Genomic DNA, 23463 nt, shown 5'->3' with positions numbered 1-23463 from the left:
TAGGTTTTTACCTTTCTTGACCTCTGGAACGTGGAATGCTGAGGGTCTCTCCCTCCCTTTAATAATCTGATTCCTTGGCTTCTCTGGCACCACAACTGCCAATTTTTCCTATTATTTTTCTGGTTACTCCTTCTCCTTTCTCCTTTGCAGGATTTCATCTGTCCGCCTCTTAAGTGTTGGTGCTTTGGGGGACCTCATTCCAGGTAGTATTCTTACCATTTTTGTGTGTGTGTGATTAATTGACAAACTTCAATTAATTGACAAACTTCAGGGAGTTATGCCAATTAGCATTTCAGTCAGCCACCAAAATATGTTTCTCTCCCTTGCAAAAACTGGATTAAAAAAAATTGGGGGGGGTGGGGGTCTTCCCTGGTGGTGCAGTGGTTAAGAATCCGCCTGACAAGGCAGGGGACACAGGTTCGAGCCCTGGTCCGGGAAGATCCCACATGCTGCAGAGCAACTAAACCCGTGCGCCACAAGTACTGAAGCCTGTGCACCATAACTACTGAAGCCTGCACTCCTAGAGCCCGTGCTCCGCAACAAGAGAAGCCACCTCAGTGAGAAGCCTGCGCACCGCAACGAAGAGTAGCCCCCGCTCGCCGCAACTAGAAAAAGCCCACGCGCAGCAACTAAGACCCAATGCGGCCAAAATAAATAAATAAATTCTTTTTTGCCAATTATTGGTTATTTACATTAAGTGGAAAACAAAACTGGTTAGAAACAGCACATATAGTATGATCCTATTTACGTAAAATAGTTTGTGTCTCTGAGTATGTGCTTGTGTGAGCATACAGTGTCTGGAAGGCTGACTGCCAGCCTCCTTTCTCTTTCCCCTCCCCTGGCTGTTTTCAGTTCCTTAAATATGCTGAATTATTTCCCACCTAAGGGCCTTTGCATAAATTGTTCCCCCTTCAGGGAACAGTGCAGAAAGTCACAGGCAACCCCAGCCAAGGAAAAGGACCACTGCTCCATGATCCCAAGCCCCTTCCTACTGCCCCATGCTGCAGGAGGCAGGTGTAGAAAGAAGAGGAGACTGGTCTTTGAACCTAACCAAGGGAAAGGAAGAAAGCTCTAAGGCAGATACAAGATGGAAGTTTTAAAGACTTGGCTAGATTTTTTTAATACTTGACAGTAAGATAGAAAGTAAGATAGTTTTTAAAGATGAAAGTGACCAGAAAGCAATGGGATTTGCCGAATTTCAATCAAGGAGTGAGGCAGGAAGAACAAAAAGATGACATTTAAGCCCTTTTTCTGATTGTATCTTACTGAACTCATTCTGTTCAAAATACTGGTTATATATATATATTTTTAACCATTCCCTTTACTAGCTACTCCAAAGATACCCAGTCCCTCCTCATTCTTAGCAGATTTTACTTCACAGAGAAAAAGATAGAGGCCTTGGTGGTAGCAGTGGTGGCAACTGACTCTCTAAACTATTCAAGCCTTGCACAAACTCACCTACTTATCTCTTTCTGCTGAAGGCATCCAGAATATACCACTTCAGGAGCTTTGTTTGGAACTACCCTTATCTACCTAAAAGTAGAGCCTCCCAAAAGCTTTCAAGTGTTATAAATCCTCTCCCCAGGAGTCTAGCAACCAGGAAAGATTGACTCCTATCACTGAAGACGAGAATTCGGCTCAGGGATAAGAAATCACCTAAGCAGACATTCTCACAAAGCTATCATAACTCTATTCTCGTTAAGAAACCATTTATCTTTTCCTAAAAATCATTTGTTTTCCCATAGGTGTCCTTCTCCCCTTCTCCTTCCCTTTGATGGAAGAAATGTTCACATACTGAGGTATGGGGAAGTTATTCTGGCTTATACATGATTTGGCTTGAACTTTATGCTAACTAAAATAGTCTGTCTTATCACCTGTCAACCGTGTATTGTACACGTACTTTAACCATTGAAAGAATGTTGCCCACCATCCAGTTATATAAAGGGTTAAGTCACAGTCCACTGCTGTGGCTCACACTGGGAGCCCTGAAGGGAATTCACGGGGAAAAAACCAGCACGGGATAAGGCATTCTGCATTTTGAATAAACTGGCCCCTAGATAGTTACGATGCAGACCTCAGGAAGAATTTCAGTGACCCTAGATTCTTGCATCTTCCCATACATAGAAGGTCACTAAAATCATCAACTTGAGATAGCTGTTCTTTGCGATGAGCAGTCATCTTTTATCAGGATCTATGCTTGACCAGCCAAAAACATTACATATCTCCGGGCTGCTCCCCTGACTCTTCAAAACAGTCTTCTCAGAGCTACTGAGAGGCTGTTTCTCAAGCTATAGTCCTCAGTTTGGTTTGACTAAAACTCTCTTCTATTCTTACTTAGATTGTTTATTGATTATTTGCAGCAGCACCTTATTAAGATGACATTGGGTTGGACAAAAAGTTTGTTCGGGTTTTTCATAAAGCCCGGGTTACGGAAAAACCCGAACGAACTTTTTGTCCAACCCAATATATAAGCCCCAAATTCTAACTGCCTCCATGAGTTATATTTTTCTGTGAATGCCCATGTAAGTATGTGAATAAAAATCTCTTTCCTCTGTAATAAGCTAAATGGGAAAAGAATTTGAAAAAGAAGAGATACAGGTATATGTATAACCGAATCACTTTGCTGTACACCTGAAACTTACACAACATTGTTAATCAACTATGTTCCAATAAAAAAAAAAACCTCTTTTCTCTTGCTAATCTATCATTTGGCAGTTTAATTTGCCAGCTCTCAAGAGCTGAACCTAAGAGTGTAGAGAGAAAGTTTTCCTCTCCAACACTGCATTAATCCTACCTCCTTCTTCCCATAGCAGAACAGGCAACTTTCTTACCTAAAGCCAGTACCTCCACCTGTGTTCTCAATCCATCTGCTTCCTTACTCCCCCTCCCAGTCCTTAGGGACTTCACCCAATTTATTATTTTTTTAAGTAAAATTTTTGTTCAGAATATATTAGATTTACACAAAATTTGCAAAGATAGTACAGATTGTTTCTGTTTATCCCTTACCCAGTTTTCCCTGTTGATAGCATCTTACATTACCATTATACATTTGCCACAGCTAAGGAACCAGCATTAACCAAACTCCACAGTTTGGCGTTATTCTCTTGGTTAGACTGGGGTTATGGGTTAGGGGGACGAAGACCATAGAAGGAAGTGCCCTTCTCATCACATCATAGGGTTCGTGTTATCAACATGAACTATCACTGTTGCGATTAACCTTGATCATCTGGCTGAGGCAGTGTTTGTCAGGTTTTTCCACTGTGAAGTTACTCCCTCCTCCTTCCCCTTCCATACACTACTCTTTGAACGCACAACCCACACTTAAGTTTTGTGGAATTAAGCTCCACTTTGGGGAGATGGGGGAGCTAAATAAATTAACTGAAATTCTTCTGTATATGTCTTTTCTTGATTTATTCAGTCGTTTTTTATATCAGCATGGGCTCATGGGTATTTACTTTATACTTTGTTGTAACCTAATACTATGTTATTTATTTCATTGCTTAAGTCGTTTCAGCTTTGAGCATTGGAAGTTCATTCAGGTTGGGTCTGTGTCCCTGTGATTTTTATTTATTTATTTATTTATTTATTTATTTATTTATTATTTTTAGCACTCCTTTACTTTCTGGCACTACAGATGCTCCTGGTTCATCTTGTATATTTCCTGCTCCAGCCCTAGAATCTGCAGCTTCTCCATGGAGCCCTGCTTCCATGGAGAAATTCCACTAGAGAATGGTATTTAGAAACGAAGATCTGGGTGCTGGGTGTACTTGCTGTCCATTTACTTTTCGTTTTGTTATTCCTTCGTCTTCATCTGCTCCCTCTCTACAGATTGTTTCTCCTTAGCTGCTGGCATACAGACATATTCAAGTGTTTCCCTCATTAATCCTTCTTTATCCACGTTCCCCACTGGCAAGCTCCCTAGCTCTCTCTTCATTTCTGTTCGAGCTCTTAGCATGGTCACATTTTTTTTTTTTTAATTTATTTTTGGCTGTGTTGGGTCTTCGTTGCTGTGCGCAGGCTTTCTCTAGTTGTGGTGAGCGGGGGCTACTCTTTGTTGTGGTGCACGGGCTTCTCATTCCGGTGGCTTCTCTTGTTGCGGAGCACGGGCTCTAGGCGCGCGGGCTTCAGTAGTTGTGGCACGCATGCTCAGTAGTTGTGGCTCGCGGGCTGTAGAGCACAGGCTCAGTAGTTGTGGCTCACGGGCTTAGTTGATCCGCGGCATGTGGGATCTTCCCGGACCAGGGCTCAAACCCATGGCCCCTGCGTTGGCAGGCGGATTCTTAACCACTGCACCACCAGGGAAGCCCATGGTCACATTTTATATGAATTTGAAAGTGCTATATGAAAGATTAGTAAAGTCTCAACTCGTGTGCAAAATATAAAATAAATACAAATATTAAAAACTGTCAGGTAAAGCACAATTTCAGGTGGGCTGAGGGAATTGTGATATTACCACATGTTGGTGCCCCTAAAGCTGGTGAATCAAACAGAAATAGCTAACATTCATTGAGCACTTAAAGTGGGCCATTTTCTAAGCACACCTCATAACAATCTATATCATGGGCATTTAATGTTATCCCCATTTTACAGATGAAGAAACTGAGTCCCTTAGAAGTTCAGTAATGTTTCAAGATTACACAGCTAGGAAATGATGGACAAGGGATCAATTTCCTATGCAATGTATTTGCATTTTATTGTAATTATATTCATTGGAATCCAGCCTTTTCTATATACATTTTACAATGGAGATTTATTCGTCAATTTTTAGTTCATTTCAAATTTTACCAACGGTTTCTACTACTGAGTTCTCTTGTGCCCACTATACCTACTAAATTCAAATTTCCCAAATCAAAATTTTGATTTAAAATGTCAAAATTTCAGTCTTCCATCAATTTTTGATGTGCAGTTTTAGCTGTTTTGAATTTTACTTGAATATTTCTACCAGTAATATTCATTATAAACTGAAAAAAGCCTGACAGTTTATATTTAATTTTTGATTACTCTAAAAGAAAATTGTGATCCATTCCTCTCAGATAACATAAGGTTTCTCTAAAGAGTGAAAAATAAAATATGTCCTTGGGGTCAAAAAGTCCTGCTCAAAAACAGGATGAGGCATGGGAGATCTGGTAGAACTACTAATTTCACAATATCTGACTTTAAGAATTCCACATGTAGCAATGGTGTTGGTCACAAATCTCAGCACTGGAATACTGGGCTGCCTTCTGAAGGGAATACTTGGAGTCCTTTGGGCCTCTGGACTAAGCTTACATAAAAGCAGGTTGAAGAAGTACTTGGTCTCCTTCCTTGTAGGCTGACATACTTCAATATGAGGAAAGATAAACTCAAGGAAAAAAATACATGATGTAAGGGGAAAGATCTTTATCTTCAAATACAGAGAAACAGGTCTAAACCATTTGCTCTTGGCTTTTCCCTGGGTCTCGCTCTGGTTCCTTCCACTTGGTTCTCACCTAGGGGACAATATAAGGGCACCTCCTCCCTCGCTGGTCTCTTACCAACCAGTCTCAGGGCTGGCAAAAGTGAGTCATCAAAGGGTGTATGCAAAGAGAGACCACCCCAGGGGAGCTGGAGCTTCTAATTCTGGCTCTCCCTACAGTTAAGGCAGAGATAAGTCACCACAGGTAAGCTCTGTCCACCTCTGCAGAAGGCTCCTCCTGCATCTCAGTGGGAGTGATGCATCTGAAAGGGTTTCCCCCAGAACAGTCCGAGTCACCGATAAGGAAGACTACTTTTGGCTAATGATAACTTGAAATAGAAAAAACATAACTTCACATTGTAGAACTAGGTAGGGCACATATTTAAAGATAGATAGATGAATCAGATCTTAAATAAATCTTCAGAAAAAGTAGGCAACTCTGGTTTTATTCATGCATCTTATACTAGAGCTCTTTGGATCCCTGGATCTTCTTTGAACAGCATTTCTGTGTACTCAGCCCATTACCAATTCTCCCTGAATCACAGATGTCAAGCTCATTAAAGCTTCGTTATTTTCTCAGATTTGGTTGGAAAGGAAATAGGCAGGCAGGTTTTCCCCACAGTATGGATTTAAAAATTTTTAGGTATAATCCACTTCCACCCAAGATTTCTCTGTTTAGTTTCTTATGGTCTCTCTTTAGGGATGTTTTTTCTTTTTTGAAGACTGCATATTGATGCAGGTCACATTCAGATAACACATTTTAGAAGTTCACAGGAAACTTTACATTGCAGGGAGCTCTGTGATTTTCCCAGCTCAGTCCTTATGGCTCCATTATCTTGTATTACTTCATTTATACCTCCAGAAACATCTAGATGAAAAGCAGGTCTCAGGAAATAACAATGCCAGCATTGGAAACCAACCAACCAACCAACCAACCAACCAACCAACCAACCAACCAAGAGCTGCTCTTTGAAACGTAAAAATGTAGAGCTAGGCTTGGTACTAAGTGAAAGGTGCTTATGGAGTCCTTCAATCCTAGGAAGATCTGACTTAAGAAATAATACAAAGTGTAAATCTTTTATTTTAATTAGGTCCATTTTAATAAAGTGTACAGGAGTTTACAACTCAAACAAGTATTCATAAAAACTATCAGATACATAAGATAGCTCACACAAAGGGTGCAATAACATAAACCCAAGAGTCTGCAAAAAAGAGGTATTGCAAAAACTGTTAAGATTATGTTTTTTCCCTTTCTCATGTTCACAGACCTTGAGATTGTATGCACATATTGTTTCCTGAGGTCTGATGACCTCAACACTCCTTACAGCTGGGTCGACCTCCTCATTCAGTCAACTCAAAATATAGTCAGTGGAAGGAGTTCGTTCACCTCTTCTGCATGGAACAAGCATGGTCCTTGGCCTTTATTCCGTTCCTATCCCCTAACAAATGACGTTAAATATTCCCTCTTTCAAAGTAACATATTGCAGGCCTTGTAGTGTTCTGCTCACTACTGCCCTCCCAATACCACACATGAGAGCTTAGGTCAAACCCTACTGAGTTTTATCCTTGTGGATGAGAAGAGCATGCTTACTGTGGAAATGAGTCTAAGGCAATGGCTGCTTTCTCTCACCTTTGTCCAGTACAACTCCAGTTCTAACTCGGTAGGCTGACGGAACTGAATTTACTCATTTCAAATACCTACTGTCACCTCTTGGTATTCTTTGGATGCCTTCATTAGGAGGTCTTTAACACCATGGCAGAAAGCATGAGGATACACACACACACTCCAATCACACTCCTCAAACAGGAGTCTTTGGTTGATTCAGATACAACTGACTTGCCATTTCAGAGTGGGAAGGTGATATTGTCTTCTCTCACTCCCCAAATCTCACTTTAACTGACACTGGTAAAAAAAACCACTTCTGTAATTCCTTACCAAAAGGAATCACATAGATCCCTCTAACATGTATATGTGGTTCTATTAAATGCAATGTAGACGACATTGACTTAATTTCAAGAAAAAAACATTGTTATTATAAACTCAAAACACTGTGTCACTCATATTGAGATTGCAGAGAAGTAACTCAGACTAAATTTCTTATGGAATTACAAGTTATAGGAATACTGGACTAAGCCACCAGTGTGCTGGTTAACATCTAGCCTCTTTATTTTTGGCTTGTGGGATCTTAGTTCCCTGACCAGGGATCGAACCTGGGCCCACGGGAGTGAAAGCACAGAGTCTTAACCACTGGACCACCAGGGAATTTCCCCATTTAGCCATTTTTACAAGCTATTCTAGAGTCCCTTCAAACATAAACTTGCCCCTGCATTCTAGGGCACTCTGGGCCTGTGTTAGATCAAGGTAGAGAGCATGAGGTTTTGGGGCTGTGTCTTCAGAGTAAGGCTGGGCTTCTGCCGACCTTCCTTCATCCTTTCTTCTAGGCCATAAGAAAAGGGGAAGGTGAGCCATTTCACTCTTATTTGGAATTATTCCAGTGTGGTGAGATTATCACAGGCTAGGCTAAAATTTAAGAAAAAACTGTTTAAATAAAAATTAGCATGATCATTCATTCAGTCATACCTCTCACTCCCCACTTATTGGTACGATTATAATAGGGGAATGTCAAGTGAGGAAATGAACAAGGAAGGTGAGCCAGGAAGACTTGCAGGGGGAGAGAAAAAGCAGGAAAGACCTGTGTCTGGCAGTTTAAAGATGGGATCTGGGCATCACACTTGGGAGGCCTGTTTCCTAATAAAGGTCAAGGTGCAAATGAGGCTGGTAGGACCAGGAAGTCAGAGAGCAAGATGGCATCCTGGCAATCAAGACACTGCCAGTGTGGATTCCCACATCGAAGCTGAGCAGCTAGTTGTTTTCACAACCTAGCAAATTTATCTTGTAGCAAAAGAACACAAAAACAATTCCCAGCCAGATACTACTTTTTATTTTCAAGCATTTTGAGATCCTTCTTTAAGTGAACTTCACAAGTTTGCAAGTGTTCTGGTGGTTAAAACAAAAAAACCAACCAACAAACAAGTAGTCGACAGTCACTGGAAAAAGCAAGAATTTAAATTTACATGATTACATTTAAAATCTTCATGTTTACTCCAGGAGGCAGGATTGGAGGATTAGAACTCAGGGATGGCTGTGGGCATTTACAAGGAGCTCTTGCCTCCTTACAAGCTGTGGTCTTTTCAGAGGCTCTCCTATGTACCTTTCATCAGAATAATCTGGGTTCCAAATTTCTCATATAAAACTGTATCTGTGTGACCAGCAGCAATTCCGAACTTGACTGGCCTGTGTTCTCCAATTTCAATTCCAAATACACAGCAGAGAATAACATCTTTCTTTATTAAAGGGACCCAAGGGACTCCAATTTAGGTAGTATCCTTCCTGCTAAAGAGTGAGTTGGATCTCACCCTTCTCTAGTTTCCTATAATAAAATTTCCTATTTGATAGGATGCATACATACTATATAACCTATGTTTTGACAACTTCCTTAGGGAAGCAAATACAGCACGATTGAATTTCTATTGTCAGAATCACTCTGGTGATTACACCTATTTTAAAGAAAACTGAAATCCGCTACTTTTTGAGTCAGCGAAATGTCCACCAAATAGTTGAAAACATTGATGTACATGTATTCTAAAACTTACTAAATAATGGGTCAATAAGATACTGGTATTTTTCTTGACAGTTCAGAAAGGTTGCCAGGTTAAACTCAGACCTAACATGGGCGTGTGAATACATATACACCAGTCCACACATATGAAATTTTCAACTCAACAATGAGTGGACCCAAAATGAAATGGAGTTTGTGACCTAGATTTCTTTGGGTCCTGCCCTGCATCTGCTTCAAGCGTCAAATTTTGTTCATTCCATTTTCCAATCTAACAAGGATTTGGAGCTAAAGGGTTATCTGTATGTGAACCCAAGAAACAGACATGCTAAATATTTTTCACCACACATAAGATAACTTCATTAATTCAATAGTGCCTGTTAGTCCGTTAATGTGGATTCTTTAAGAGTTCATCAGTGCATGCTGTGGGTCAATGCTTTATGTCTAAATGTACTCTGGCTCACTGTGCTCCACTGAAATGAAAGGTCACAGGTTCCTGCATTCCGTATATGTGTAAAGCAAGTAACACATAAAACAAACTAAAACAAGTAGTGCAGTATTTTGTTGACTATATGTTTTCTTTTTCTCCTTACTGTTAACCTAATGCAGTAGTTGTTGGAAACATGCATTCGCTACTAATTCAAAGCACCCTGAGCACTCCTGATTCCCTTAAAATGAAAAGTTTTCCAGATTTCCAGATTCAGGATGGACTCTGGCAAGAACATTTTATCTTTATTATTTTTTTATTTTTTGGCCACGCCATGCAGCATGCGGGATCTTAGTTCCCTGACCAGGGATCGAACCCATGCCCCCTGCACTGGGAATGTGGAGTCCTAACCGCTGGACCGCCAGGGAAGTCCCAAGAACATTTTGTCTTTAAATGATGCATTTACCCTATATGATCCAAAGAAGATCAGCGCAGAGTTCACTAGTTATTAACTAATAATTCATGTAATCCGATAGTCCCAAAATTTTCATGCATCATTCACGAAGAACAACACAAAAGTAATTTGCATGTGTTTATATTCATTTCTTGTTCAAAAAAGGTATTTAGAGTCTCCACCCATCATAGGTCTTCAGTGAGAATAAAAAAGGATTACAAGCACAGCTTGACAAATGATTCAATTATGTAATAAAATTACCCCAAGATTTTATTGATTTTCACCTTGAGAACTAATACGATCAGGAGGGGAGTGATCAAATAACCAAAGGAAAGTCATTTTGCAGGGCTGTTACAGAGGTAATCCTGAATACCTCTGGATTAGAACGACCTTCTGCTTTAAGAGTTTCTGGGGTGAGAACTCTCCTTGAATATTCCCATCCTTTTCACTCCTGCACGTGAAGGCTTTAATTGATAATGGCAAGGGAAGAGTTTGGGGTGCTAAGTTCCACACCTGTTAGCCAAAACTATTCAACTGGAAAGATGATTCTACATCCACTGTTACACAGAAAATTCAGAAATGATCATTGGGAGAAAAGCCCAATGAACATTTAGCATCCGCAAAAGTGAAGGACCAGCACCACTGAAACCTCAGTTGGAAAATCATTGCTAGGAGCCCTGATCCAGTGCCTATGATTTAAATTTATCTTTTAACCTGGACAGCTGAAATAGGTGGAGACTAAACTAGAAAAAGTCTTGAAAAGTATCTGTTCATATTTTACTGCCAAGATCCCTGAACTTCAAATTTAAAAGTATGACACTTAACTGCAGTTGAGTTTGGCATTCAGGCTTGATTCTTGGACAAATTTCCCATAATTCTTAAATCATTAATCTGGGTTGGTAAGCAACTCTCCCAACATCTCCAGCTAATGGAGAAATCACTAACATTTAGTACAAGTCACAGGAAGCTTTCAAGGTGAAATAGGAAATTGAACATCTTCAGCAGAAATCTTCCCACTGAGACATAAGTTTCATTTTAAGGCACTAATAATAAAGGGTATGAAAACAGCCAAGAATAAGTCAGATCTTTCCAGAATTAGAAGACATTTCAAAAACACAAGTAAGGCACCTATCTGACCTACTTTAGCATCCAAAGGGACAGAGAATCGCAAGGTTTTCACGGCTGGCTGGTTCAGCTCTTTTCCTTCCTCCCAGACAAACTTATTTACATGTCTCAGATTTCTATTTCCTCAAGAAGCAGTACACAAAGGTGGCAAGGATGTGGAAAAACAAACAAGCAAATCTAGTTTGTAGCCTAGTCTCATGATTAATTAATTTCATATTGACAGCATGGAGTGCTCAGACCTAAGGTTTTAAGTACTTTTTAAAATTACTTAGACCACAAACCCAGTGGTTGGAACTGTAACAATGTGCTCTTTTCTATTGTTCTGAGGGGGAACTGTATAAGGATAATTAATTTTTCGAGGCTGTGTAAATGGAATTTGTTCATAGCAAATTCTAGAGGGAAAAAAAAAATCTACTTAGAAACTTCAGTTCCAACAGGATTTTCCTATACATTCCAATGAATTCAATTTTGCCATGAGAAAAGAACTCAATAAAAACAGGGTTCAAGTCAGTTAGGTCAGGAGACCAATGCCAGCAAATGAGTGACTGTGGAGGTACGTGAGGTGGGACAGGATTTAGCTAAAGGAAGAATGTTTCCTGTGCACACAGACATGCACACACATAGCTGTGCGCTCACACGAATTTTTAAAGTGTGCACATGGGGAAGGCTCAACACTATTAGACACGAGCATAGGTATCTGTTTGCATTTCTACAAAGGAAATGATCTGACACACGTCACACACCCACCTACACTCGTGCACGAGGACCAGTGTGGCTTGCACAGACTCAGATCCAGAGAATCCTTCTAGAGCTGCTGGTTTCACAGGAATGATTAGTATCTGCGGGGTTACACTTCCTTTTGATGTGCAGAATTTTTATCTTGTTTTCTTTCCTGAAATATACCCTTTTCAAGAGTATGAAACCAAGTCCGGGAGGAACTCATCTTGATTCCTCGATAGACATGACTCAGAACAGGAACTACAGGAGTCAAACTAGCAATAACATGGCCCCTTTGGGAAGTTATTTCTGGATTTACTGGGAAGTAGTTCTAGACTTAAACAGTTCCTAGGCGAACAACAAAAAGCAGAGCTCTGGGTGGAGGTGGAGATGGAAATGCCTGAAAGTCCAGAAATCAACACAAACAAACGAATTGAGCATAACTTAAAGGAGTTTCAACTAAGTTATCACCTCGACTGAGTTTGCTGACTGAAGAAGTCCTGCTGACTCGTGGAACTGAAAGATAATAATTGATATGTCAATATTTCTTCTTAGGAAGGCTCAGTTGGGAGTGATGTGGTGGGTATTAAGGGTGGGGTAGAGACACAGGCCTAAGGCTCAGGTCTGGCTCCTAAGGTTTCTGCTTGCCTGATTTCGAAGGAAAGGGTGCTAAAGCAAAAGGATCAGCAGCTGGCAGCTCCGTAGTCCTGGAGGAAAGGGATGTGATGGAAACAGAGCCAGCTATCGACTGCTTATTGGTTTGCGAAACGATTTTGTAGGCGGCGATGGGCTGGGCTTCTGGACTTGGCTCATCTTCCGGGCTATAGTGACGGGAATATTTGGATAAAGACTGGGGGCGGAATGGTTTGCCAGCCACGGGGCCTGAGACAGATTCTTTCTGGGGCTGAGGTCCTTTGTTTCTGTCATTAGGATGGGCCCCAGATTCCAGAGAGGTGCCCCTGGGAGAGACGCTGTCAAGATGGTCTGCTGCTTGTACAGAATGGGAGGGGTGGTTAGGCGGTTGGGCAAAACCAGCCATGGAATACTGAGCTCGGACAGAGGGATGCACGGCTCGGTCAAGACCCGGGAGCAGAGGGATGTCATTGGTCTGACGGAGGAGACCGGGCTGCACAGGAGACTCCGGGGAGGCGCTCTGGGCAACGGTTAACTCCTCCATGCTTTTCTTCTTAGTGAAAGGAGCTCTCAAGAACACGTCTGCCTCCTCTGGCTGGGAAGGGGCCACGCTGCCCTTGCAGACAAATGGGGCTTTGGTGAAAATGTCCACGTCATCAGCGGGAACCCTCGAGCTCCTGAAGGGGGCAGTGGCGAAAACATCTGGCTCACCGAGTCCATCAGCGGTTGGCTGCGTGAGGGCTCCGAACTGGTTCTTTCTTCCACCTTGCGCTGCCTTGGCTTGCTCAGGAGAGACTTCCGGCTGAGTGAAGGGAGTGGCTCCTCCCAGCTTCCCCTGCGGAGGCTTGCAGCTCTCATCCTCTTCTGACGACTCCAAGAGGAGAGGTCGAGACCCACTGCAGTCCAGCATGTCCCCCTCGAGGTCGGTCCCTTCCTCTTCACTGCTGTGGAACGAGCTGTTGCTGGAAGGGCCATCTCGGGCCAAGTAGTCATAGTCTAAACTGTTCTGAGTTTTCATGCCAGGTACTCTGGAGGGGTCTGGATACAGGGGAAGGCCTTTAAAACCCGTTGATTCTTTAAAGTGCTCTACAGTTATTACAGGATAGGGATTGGGCTCTCTCTGGATACCTAGAAAAGCACAAAATGCAGAATTAATGCACAGGTCCATTCAACTCTCCTTGGAACATTTAATGGTCAACCCGTGGCAGAAACATTGTGGAACCAAATAATAGATGTTGAAAATGGAAAAGGAAAAACAGAAAAAGAAAAGTCAGGCAAGGAAAGTGCACACAAATTGGAACACAACCAATCACGGTCTCACATTTCGGAACACGATAGGCACGATGTGCAGGAAAGGAGATGGAGATGTTAGGCACAAAGACATTCAGCATAACTATGCAATGCTCCTACACACGGGGCCAGGCACTGACACCTGCTCTACCTGGTGCTGGCTCAGGATGGAATGAAAACAAACCCAGTCACTCATCTCCACATCTACCATGACAGTTCTGGCTGATGCAGAAATACTGTCTGGGGACAAACTCAAATCAGATCTGACATGTGGTCATCTGCTCCACACTGCCTGTAACTGAGGATGGAACCTCTCCCCCCCGCCCCCCTGCCAAAGCAGGAGAACGTGGCTGCTTGATAAATGCAAAATTACTTGATGATTTACATCATATGCACTATTCAAAGAGCACAAGAGTGCCTCAAATATGAATACTGAAGGCACTTCCTAAGGGGAAGAGACATAATCAAAATCATATTAAATCAATCACCTTCAGCTAGAGTTGCCCTGGAATTTTGTTTTCAGTCTTCTAAGTTAGCAAAGATCTCCTCTGCTTAAATGAATCCATCATAAAGTTCTTTAAGCAGAAGGAGTAAAATGCACAGGTAATTACAGAAGTATTTGCAAACTCTAATAAACGAATCTATTTTTATCTAGGTAGAGGTGCCTCAGGGTGCTCTGGCTTTTAAAATCAAATAGACAATTATCAGAATGCAAGAGAGCTTACCTTCCAAGAAATATTAGCAGGTTAGAAGTATGTCATTGGGCACATGTTAGCAAGAGGGCAGGAAAAAGGCATATGTAACTAAGCAAGAAGAATCCAGAGAAAAGCGTGGTTGGGGGTAGAGATATCATGTCATCATGGGTTTCCCAACCCACCAGGGTAAGAAGATATAGGTACCATGATTTGGACTCTTATAGATGACTCAGAACCTCTGTACAGAGGAAATTCAATCATCCCCTCCCCACGTTACCCTCTCTCCCCTTCTAAGCAAACCATTAGGTAGTAGAAATTTCTGCTAACAATTTTCCCCTGCTAAAGTTTCTGCTTGAATTAAGCACACAGAACACAGCAGAAGCGGCATCAAAATCAATTTATTGGGAAACCAGTTACTTAGAGGCATTACATTGTAAAGAGATGTAGAGAGAGATCTGAACATTTTAGAAGATACTGTACAAAAATACTATGTTTCTCTGAATCCTGTAACTTTTTAGCAGTGCTTCTTTTTAAACAGTTCTGACCTTAAGTATTGTTTTCAGAAACAAAAAAGGTGGGTTTCCCCCCCCCCCGCCACCATTTTTATTTCTCTTTCTAGAACTCTGAATGTATTTGGTGAATTCCAAATTACAGAGTCTTTAAGTTAAATTCCATACTGGTGCCAAATGGCTTTCTGAATAGTATCTGAAGAGGATAAATGTTTCCTTGCATTATAACTTTAGTATGTGCACCCATATGGTGATAGGAAAGCGTTAGTCAGGGGACAGGAAATAAACGGAACACCTTCTCCTTTGCAATATATGTGGAAAGACATAATTCTAATCTCTCAGGCAAGTATATTGATGTGAGATCTGTCACAGTGATTCCCAGATGATGATGTCTGGGGGGAAATTCAAATGAAATGGGGCAGAGAAGTTTTCCAAAATAAGATTTGCTGAGCAAAGTGGTATGAATGGCCCCCAAAACTCCTTGAACCACTTTCTAACACAGTATCAGTTGGACAGTTTTTCGTTCCCAAAACTAAGTCATGACTTCTTATCTTCCAAAACCACCCTAAAAGCTGATGTGGTTCTGTGGGAGAGCAAAATATCTCTTAGGAAAAAACTGGCAAATTTAGTCATGACCAACTCTGGCCACCACAGGGACCAATAATGAAAATGAGCACTAGTTTGACTGAAGCTAGTGTTCTGGGAAATTTAAATGGAATGTACTCAAATGAAATTGTGTGCACAGACCTCCAAAAAGCAGCTACCTATAGAACGCAGGGCATCTTGGATGCCTGCAGTGTTAGATTACATTGTGAGAGCTGTAAAGTACCAAGTAGGGGTACCCATGTCCAGAGTCAGACAGGCTAGAAGGGCATTCCTAACCTATCTAAATTACTTATGTTAAAAAGTGAGTTCTTGGTCAAGTCAACTGTAAATCTGCCAACTCAAGAGCATATTCTATGACCTTCGTGATGAATAGGAAAAATCACACCTAAAATGGCGACAACTTTTAAAAATTTATATAGCCACAAAAATACTATAACATCAAGTTTGAAAGGCGAACTAGTCTCCAGTCCTTCAAAACAAGGCCAGACCTATTTCATCTCTCTCTTTGAACACGAATCTGCTCTATAGGATTGGAAAAGCACATTTAAAGGATTTTCCCTTGAAGGCCAGATTTCTTAACCTTTCCATTCTTTTTAGAGGAGGTGCAGTATGACCAAGGCTGAGAGCAACCACCCTTTGTAACCCTCCAAGCCTGGCTTTCTGGAGAACAAAGACACGCAGTGGGTATGGGGCACGCAGACATCCACATTCCCTCAGGGAATTTTGGTGGTGGCAGCACAAGAAACAAAGCAGTCAAGAGAAGGACAGATTCTAAATAACTGTAAACAGAAGATAGTCATTAAATCTTGTTGGCAGTTAGAGGTTTTTTTTTTTTTTTTTTGAATATGCGTGTGTTATTGTAGGGAGGGAAAGCATGTATTTTCAGGGTGAACAGTCCTTGTATATGAATATAGCCTTGTACTGTCAGAAAAACATGTTGGAAGCAGTCTGCCTACTAGCAATGAAAGATTTATACTAATTTAACCTCAGTGCCTTGGCCAAGTTCCTTTGGAAACCAATGGCATGCAGAGCAGATGTCCTGTGACCAGAAAACTCAATAAAGCTAGCCAGTTGTTCTTGGGGTAGGGGTGGGGAGTGATGGGGGGGGTAGGTTTGGGCTTAAACCTGGGACCTGGCCTCACAGGGTCAGGGTCTCCCTTATCAAGCATAAGGGTCTTCCTTATCAGGAAGCTTAAGGTAGGGCATTTTGTTCTAATTTCTTCAAATTAAGTCATGTCTCTTTTCATTTTGCTTTAGCACATTAAATTAAGCAAGAAGTCAAAACACACTTCTTTTTCTTGCTCTGATGTAGGACTGTGTGCCAGGTTAAGGTTAAGCACACTTTTTGACACTTCCACTAGGGATAACTCCATTTTAGTCTATTTTGAGGCTCCAAATTAATGTCGATTTCAGTAAGAGCATATATGCTTCAGAAAGAAGGAAAGGCATCCTCAAAAGTATTTGATGCTTTGGCAACTATCCTCACCAATTCCCTATTAATTTCCAAAGCAACCCAAAGTGCTGAATAATTTCGAATAGGTTTACCCTGGAAATTTTATCTGATGGACAGTGAGGGCCAGTGCTTCCTAAAAAAAAATGAAAATCTGAAGACTTAAATTTCAGGCTGGATATTCCTGAGTACAATATATCATGCGTGACCAGAATTTTACTTTCTCCCATACTATAAAGTGAAATAACAGTTATAGGGAGTGTCAAAGATATAATTCTCGCCAAAAACTGAAGGTGAAGTCTTGGAGTATTGGGAAACCTTCTTGTATAGATAGCAAATAGAAAGCAAAATACCCTTTACAAGAACTTCAGAAATGTAGCACCAAATGAAATCCACACTCTCAGAGCTGAATCAGGGAATCAGGAGATGTACATCAAACTAATAATTTCCATGACCTTTTGCTTAGATAATAAAATTAAGCATTGGGTTCTACCATATGCTGTGGAGTTGCATTAAAGCCCACGCCTGGAGAATAAGATATTTGATGGGGGACAACGCTGGCTAGAGATGCTGGGTCTCTCAAGTCAATGGAGCAATTAAACGAGAGAGATTTCCCCCTGGGCATAAAACTGCCGTTGCCAACAGAAAATGTTTAATTAAATTGGCCTGGGTACATTAAAGATTAAATTAGAGGAGGGTAGCTGCAAATCTGTGCTCCCATGGACCAGCTCCATGTCTGGGCATATCAAATGCAGGCTCACAGGGGTTTTACTCTCTATGACCGCAGATGAAGCCGGGTAGCCATGACTCATTAAAATGTCCTCTGCACGTCTCTCATACGTGTCTGCACTTTCCTTGTGCACAGGTGCTTATGGTCGCTCAACAATGTGTTTAAATCCTTTTTTGCAAAAGTGGGTTTTCAGATCAGGAAAAGAGCAGCTACTGTAAGTTATTTATAGCTCTGAACATCATGCTCCTGTTTGAACAGATAAAAGTCTTTATTTTCCTGTATGTTTACATAAGAAATTTGTTTACAGACTTGTTTTTTATACAATACTTGCGTAGCAAAGTTCAAATTTCACATTTTTCTGTATAAGATAGATTCATGTACCTCTATTTGCTTTGTCTTCTTGGGAGGACAGGATAAAGGTCTGTGGTGAATACACATCCATGTGATGAGGGTGTGTGTGACAGGGCAGAGAATACTCCTAGGGCAAGACTACATCAGAGTGGGAACCAAGAAGGTATCTTCCATTCGAGCAACTACCACGCTGCTGCATAGATCAGCGTTGTCCAAAGAACCTCTCTCCCCCATCATAGTGAAAGGAAACCCAAGAGAAACAAAATAGTATCTTGTTACAGATTATTTGAAATGGAGGCCATCTGGGATTCATTCTGACTCAAGAAATCCAAGCACATCCAACTCTACGAACATTACTAGTGGGGAAAAGGAAAAGGCTAACTTTGTGCTGGTAAAATTACAGTCTCTTGAGAGGAATAAAAAGTGGCTTTGTAATATCTGGAGTGTTTCGGTAAAGGTACCATTTTAAGTATCCATCTAATAGTTTCTCTGTTCTGCCTGGCAGCCTCTAATTTGCTTAATTCAGTACTTTGGGCAATCCTGTCATTTTTATCCCCAAACTCTAAGTTCATGGCTACAGAATCCTGAATCTTACAGACTGAGAAAGCTAAAGACTGCTGGAACTATAGACAAACATCGGCATGGGAGACTTTATTTTGGCCGAAGGTATCTAAACTGTGCATCTGTTCAGCTGAATTCATATGCCTCCATACCTCTGGGCTGAGGTCAACCCCAAAAGTCTCCTCCTTCCCCCAGCACTACTGAAGGCAGAACTGTTCCTGACCGGGGCGGTCGGGGGGAGAGGTTGTGTTGGTTTGAATCATTTATGTCAGGAGAGCCCGAAAAAAGGATTAGAAACAAAGCTAATATTTCATCTTGAGAAAAACAGGTTCTTTTCCTGGATTTGTTCCCCTATAATTATTAGCAATCCAAGTTCTATAATTCTAATTTGGGAAGAGCCAAGTCCAGTATCAAATGACACTGAACAAAGCGACAACCTCTTTCAGAGGTATTTTAAAACCCCTATCTTTCAATTTTCCAAACCATACTAAAGACAGGTGAAATCACACAAGTTCCCTTATTCAGAATATTAAGGAAATTAAGACTGATTGTTGTCACATGCCATTATAAGGTCCTCTCTGGGAATTTTCAGTGGATTATTCATTCTTCTTACTATCTTCAGTAGTAACCACTCTTCAGCTTAGGCAAGTGATTTTGCTTTTTGGAAACATCTAAATGTTATTTAGAACCACGAGTGGTGGGAAAAGATCGAGAAAGAGAGCATACTACTTTCAGATGCTGAAAGCGATACTAATTAGATAATACAACTGATTTTCTTATATTTTATTATCTTTCTTGATAGTACTGAATATTTCTAAGGAGAGAAGTTTCAAAAATAACATAAATGGTGGCAGCATCATTAGAATAAGTATTAGTTTCCCAAGTAAAACCAGATGCCTTTGAAGGGAACACTCAATTAGGTATCACAATTCTGATATGTCTGCTAAAGAAATCATTAATTATAATCATATTTAGAAGTGTCCATTTAAACCTTATCTCCCCTGAGGGCTGTGTTTTTAAAAACACTGGGGCTTGAATTTGGTGATCTAGTTATTTGAATGCTGTAAAGGGAAAAAAAATCCAATTTGTGATGTTTTCTGGTATAGGTACTACTTTTGCACAGTCGGAATAAAAGCAAATCAGAAACATATGCTTACAGTATTTGTCCATTTTTAAATGGCAGATCCTCGATTATACAGTTTAAAAAAATTGAAATCTTCTGATACTGTTTTGTTGGAATAGGTAGATACGTGTGTGTAATATTTAAAAAAAGGAAAATCTATGTCCAAAACTCTGTGATGATTTATGGGTCTCTTCAGATAACCAAGAGAGAGAGCAACCCGGGTTAGTGAAAGCCCATTGTAATTCTCTAAAACGTAAATACTGCTACAGTAATAGTCAGAGCTACAGAAGATAACTGAAGAACATCAGGATTATATAAATCCTTCATAGTCCTCCTAAAGCATCATAATAAATACTTAGAACCCTAGAATTCTATCACCTTAAAAACCGTCTAGTCCAAACCCTTCATTGTCAGTAAGGAACAGCAGCTCTAAGAAGTGAAGCCCCTGCTGAAGGCCACTAGGCCAGCGACTGGCAAAGGTCAGCACAAGCTCCCAGGTGGCCTGTCCTGCCCGGGTCTCTTCTCCCACCACGTGCTTTAGGTCCCACATCTGTGAAATGAAGTGGATGGACCAGAATAATCTCTAAGGTCCCTCTTGTAGCTCAGTCTACAGTTTCAAAGTTCTATCAATTATTAGCATACTATACTCATCTCAAATAAACCCTTTTAGCTCAAGGATGATGCTATAAACTAAAGGAGGTTCCTTTTATCAAGTCACTCACGTGTCTTCTTTAGCAGAAAAATAGTTCTCTCCTTTGAAGCCCTACTCCTGAAGAATAAACTCCAGATAATTTCATGCCATTATCCCCCTCAGGCTTCCTCCACCCAGTCTCTCTGGTTTCTAGTCTATTCATTTGCATTAACATTCTCCATTAAGCTTTATTGAGCCAAATGACTAGATAATATATCTCAATGTGATTACGGGTGATACATGAAAGGAACAATTTAGAGACACTTACCTAATTTCTAAACTGTACTCTTCGTGGTTTCAATTAAATTGAGAAACTAGATATTTCATTATATTTCTAACATGTATGTATGAAAAAAAAATCAAACTGGAAAACATAGGCATAAAACATTATTCTTATTTAAAAATAAACATCTCTTTCATTAGTTTATATATTCTTTCTATGTCTGGGAAAAAGAATACCATTTTGATCTTCAGTAATATTCCTGTCCATAAAGGGACAAACCAAGTCCCATTTTCACTGCTCTCCAATCATGGAGAGCTCTTCGAGGATATCTTTTTTAACCCTCAGCAGGAAGGTTGTGCCTCCCTCAATTTTGGAAATGACCCATTATCCTAATAGAGGCCTGTACTTAGTGTGTCTAGTTTCGGCTGGCACGGAAGTACTTAAAGTCAGAAGGAAGACTGAAAGGTTCCGACTTTTCCTCTGATACCTTTCAAAGGCTGTTCTCACATTGCTGGGGTCAGAGCTTGACCTCCAAGGTACAGGGTTTTGCAGGCGGTTGTTGCTGTTCAGCTTTCTTTTTTTCCCCTTAAGGAGCAAACGTGAAGAAGAAGAAACAAAAGTGCTAGACAGGGAAATGAGCAAATGGACCTGGAATTTTATTGGTACAAATCTGATCAACTAAGAGGTTCCCTTCTGACCATGAAAATGGCACTCAAGGAAGAGAACCAAATGGGGTTCTCTGGGCCTACCTCTTTCAAAAGGGTGGTTTTATAAAACTGCTTTGCATGTAAGGAAAAAAATATACTTCGGTGAGTAAGGACATATACAGAGGGTGACCATGAGTCATGTTGTCACATCAGTGCAGGGGCCTTTATTTATTTTATGAACAATATTCTAAGGTTAGTGAGAAACTATGGTTTGTTTTGTTTTTTTAAATCTAGGATGCCAAGGAAAACCAACTGAACATATTTCATTGGCTGCATCCTTCAATTCAAACATCAGAGAGAAAGAAAGGTAAGTAGCCAGAGTCAAATTGTGCCTAGTGTGTCAGCATACTTATTTCTGATTATCTGAAAATAAACAACATGCTTATTCTACAAAGACAGAGGACCTGCTGAAAGCTTATAGCAACACACAAGTCTACTCAAAATGATTCCATATGTTACACGGTAGGATTGCTGCGTAGTCAGTTATACAAGGGAAAGAGATCAAAACCCTGTACAGACACCTGATATCGGACTTGAAACGCCAAGTGGAAACAGAACTATTCAGCATCTTCATTTATACACAATTTACAATATTTGATTCAAAATAAAAATCACAAGAAAAATACATCTGTTTCTGCTACAATTCCTTCCCCTCCCCCATCCACCCCCAAGTGAAAAGTCTTCTAATAAAAGGTATCATATTACCACCACTGTCTGGTTTTGGTCTAATTCTGAGATCCCGGCTTGGGATAGTTAACACGAAAAGGAATGGCAATACTTGGAATTTATATAATGTACACATTTTATCCAAGGATCTCAAGTACTTGCAGTCATGTCTCCAGATCTGAGAAATCACGGTTCAATGGAAGCCAGAGTGCTGGACGAATGCTGGGCAGGTTGCATGGGGTGTGAAATCCCTTGGCTAAGTCTACGATCAAACAAGGTCAAAGTTGGTTGGCTAAAGCTGGGCTCAGTTTCTCTTTGCAAACATATACCATCAGTCAGTTTTACCCTCTCTTAAACCACACACCCATCTCCAGGTTACTACCTCGAGTTAAGACCAACTGAAGAAGCCATGTCCTCATGATAATGCAGCAGCATAAAAAGCAAAAACAGAGACACACATTCACCAGCAACTGGCCAAAGGAGATGGGGTTGGGAGGATTGATTTGGGAGGCCATTCCTAGCAAGAATGAGACAAAGGTGTCAATTCACTAGTTTCAGTTACAGTTAAGCTTTTGGTGGAGTCGATTCCAGCAGAGGTGAAGCTCATGGCATCTAGCGTTTGATTTAAGATAATGCTATTGAAGAAGGGTAATGAGAAAACACAGCAAACTAACAGGGAGGAGCTGGCCAAGGAGTATCTGGAGGGCCAAAGTGATTTTCTTTCCTTATCATCTCTATGGGAGAAGGCAAGGGGTAGTAGGAGATTCGGGCTAGAGGGCCCCTTATTTGCAGATTTAAAAAAAAAATCATTTTCTTTTAACTCTGTAATGAAAATGTATATTACGGTATGAAGGTTACAGAACTGCATCTGCTACTGGGTCACGGCTACAGGTCTATGAGCTGATCCACCAGCAGTAAAGACCTGGCTAGGTTGGGAAGACTGGACTCAGAGCTCCCACTGCTGTTTCTAGAGTGCCCACCTGGAAGTGGAGAGATAGGAATTCAGTATAAAACACAGAGGGTTAGGGTTTAGATGTGCAGAACAAGCAAAGGAGAAACAAAACAAAACAAAACACCCTAGAGAAACACAATTTACATTTTGCAAACTCTTACACGTTAATTTTTAAACATATAAATTAGCGATCCACCACCTCCCACCAAACGTTCAAGCACTGTGTGCATACCCTACTGTAGGCAGGAGACCTTGCAAAGAGGATGCTATTTTCAAATGAATATCTATTTTGCCTGAGAACTGCTGGCTGTACACTAACTTCCTGATAACATCAACTCATTTCCCTGTAAAGTAAAAATCAGTAATGTTTGATTTGGGGAGGAATTAGTTATTAAGACTACTGTAATAAAAACATGCTTTAAAAATATATAGATGGGGAGTGGGATAGGGAGGGTGGGAGGGAGATGCAAGAGGGAGGGGATATGGGAATATATGTATAAGT

General features: G+C 40.8%; 1 protein-coding gene across 19 annotated transcripts in view; it reads right to left on the bottom strand.

The window, feature by feature from the left end:
* Positions 1–6508: 6508 nt before the first annotated feature.
* AAK1 (AP2 associated kinase 1) overlaps positions 6509–23463 on the bottom strand; it is a 169065-nt gene continuing 152110 nt past the window's right edge. For 15 of the 19 annotated variants that reach the window (XM_082425986.1, XM_082425989.1, XM_082425988.1 and 12 more), the window contains one exon: positions 6509–13535. In XM_082425986.1, coding sequence (XP_082282112.1) covers positions 12406–13535 — 1130 coding nt within the window. In that variant the 3' untranslated portion in view covers positions 6509–12405. Of the gene's footprint in view, positions 13536–15998; positions 22990–23463 lie in introns of those variants that run through there. The other 4 variants (XM_082425985.1, XM_082425982.1, XM_082425984.1 and 1 more) reach the window with 1 other exon arrangement.

The sequence above is a fragment of the Balaenoptera physalus genome (assembly GCF_965194825.1).
Source record: "Balaenoptera physalus genome assembly, chromosome: 15".
In the NCBI taxonomy this organism is placed as follows: Eukaryota; Metazoa; Chordata; class Mammalia; order Artiodactyla; family Balaenopteridae; genus Balaenoptera; species Balaenoptera physalus.
This window is presented reverse-complemented; position numbering and strand designations above follow the sequence as displayed.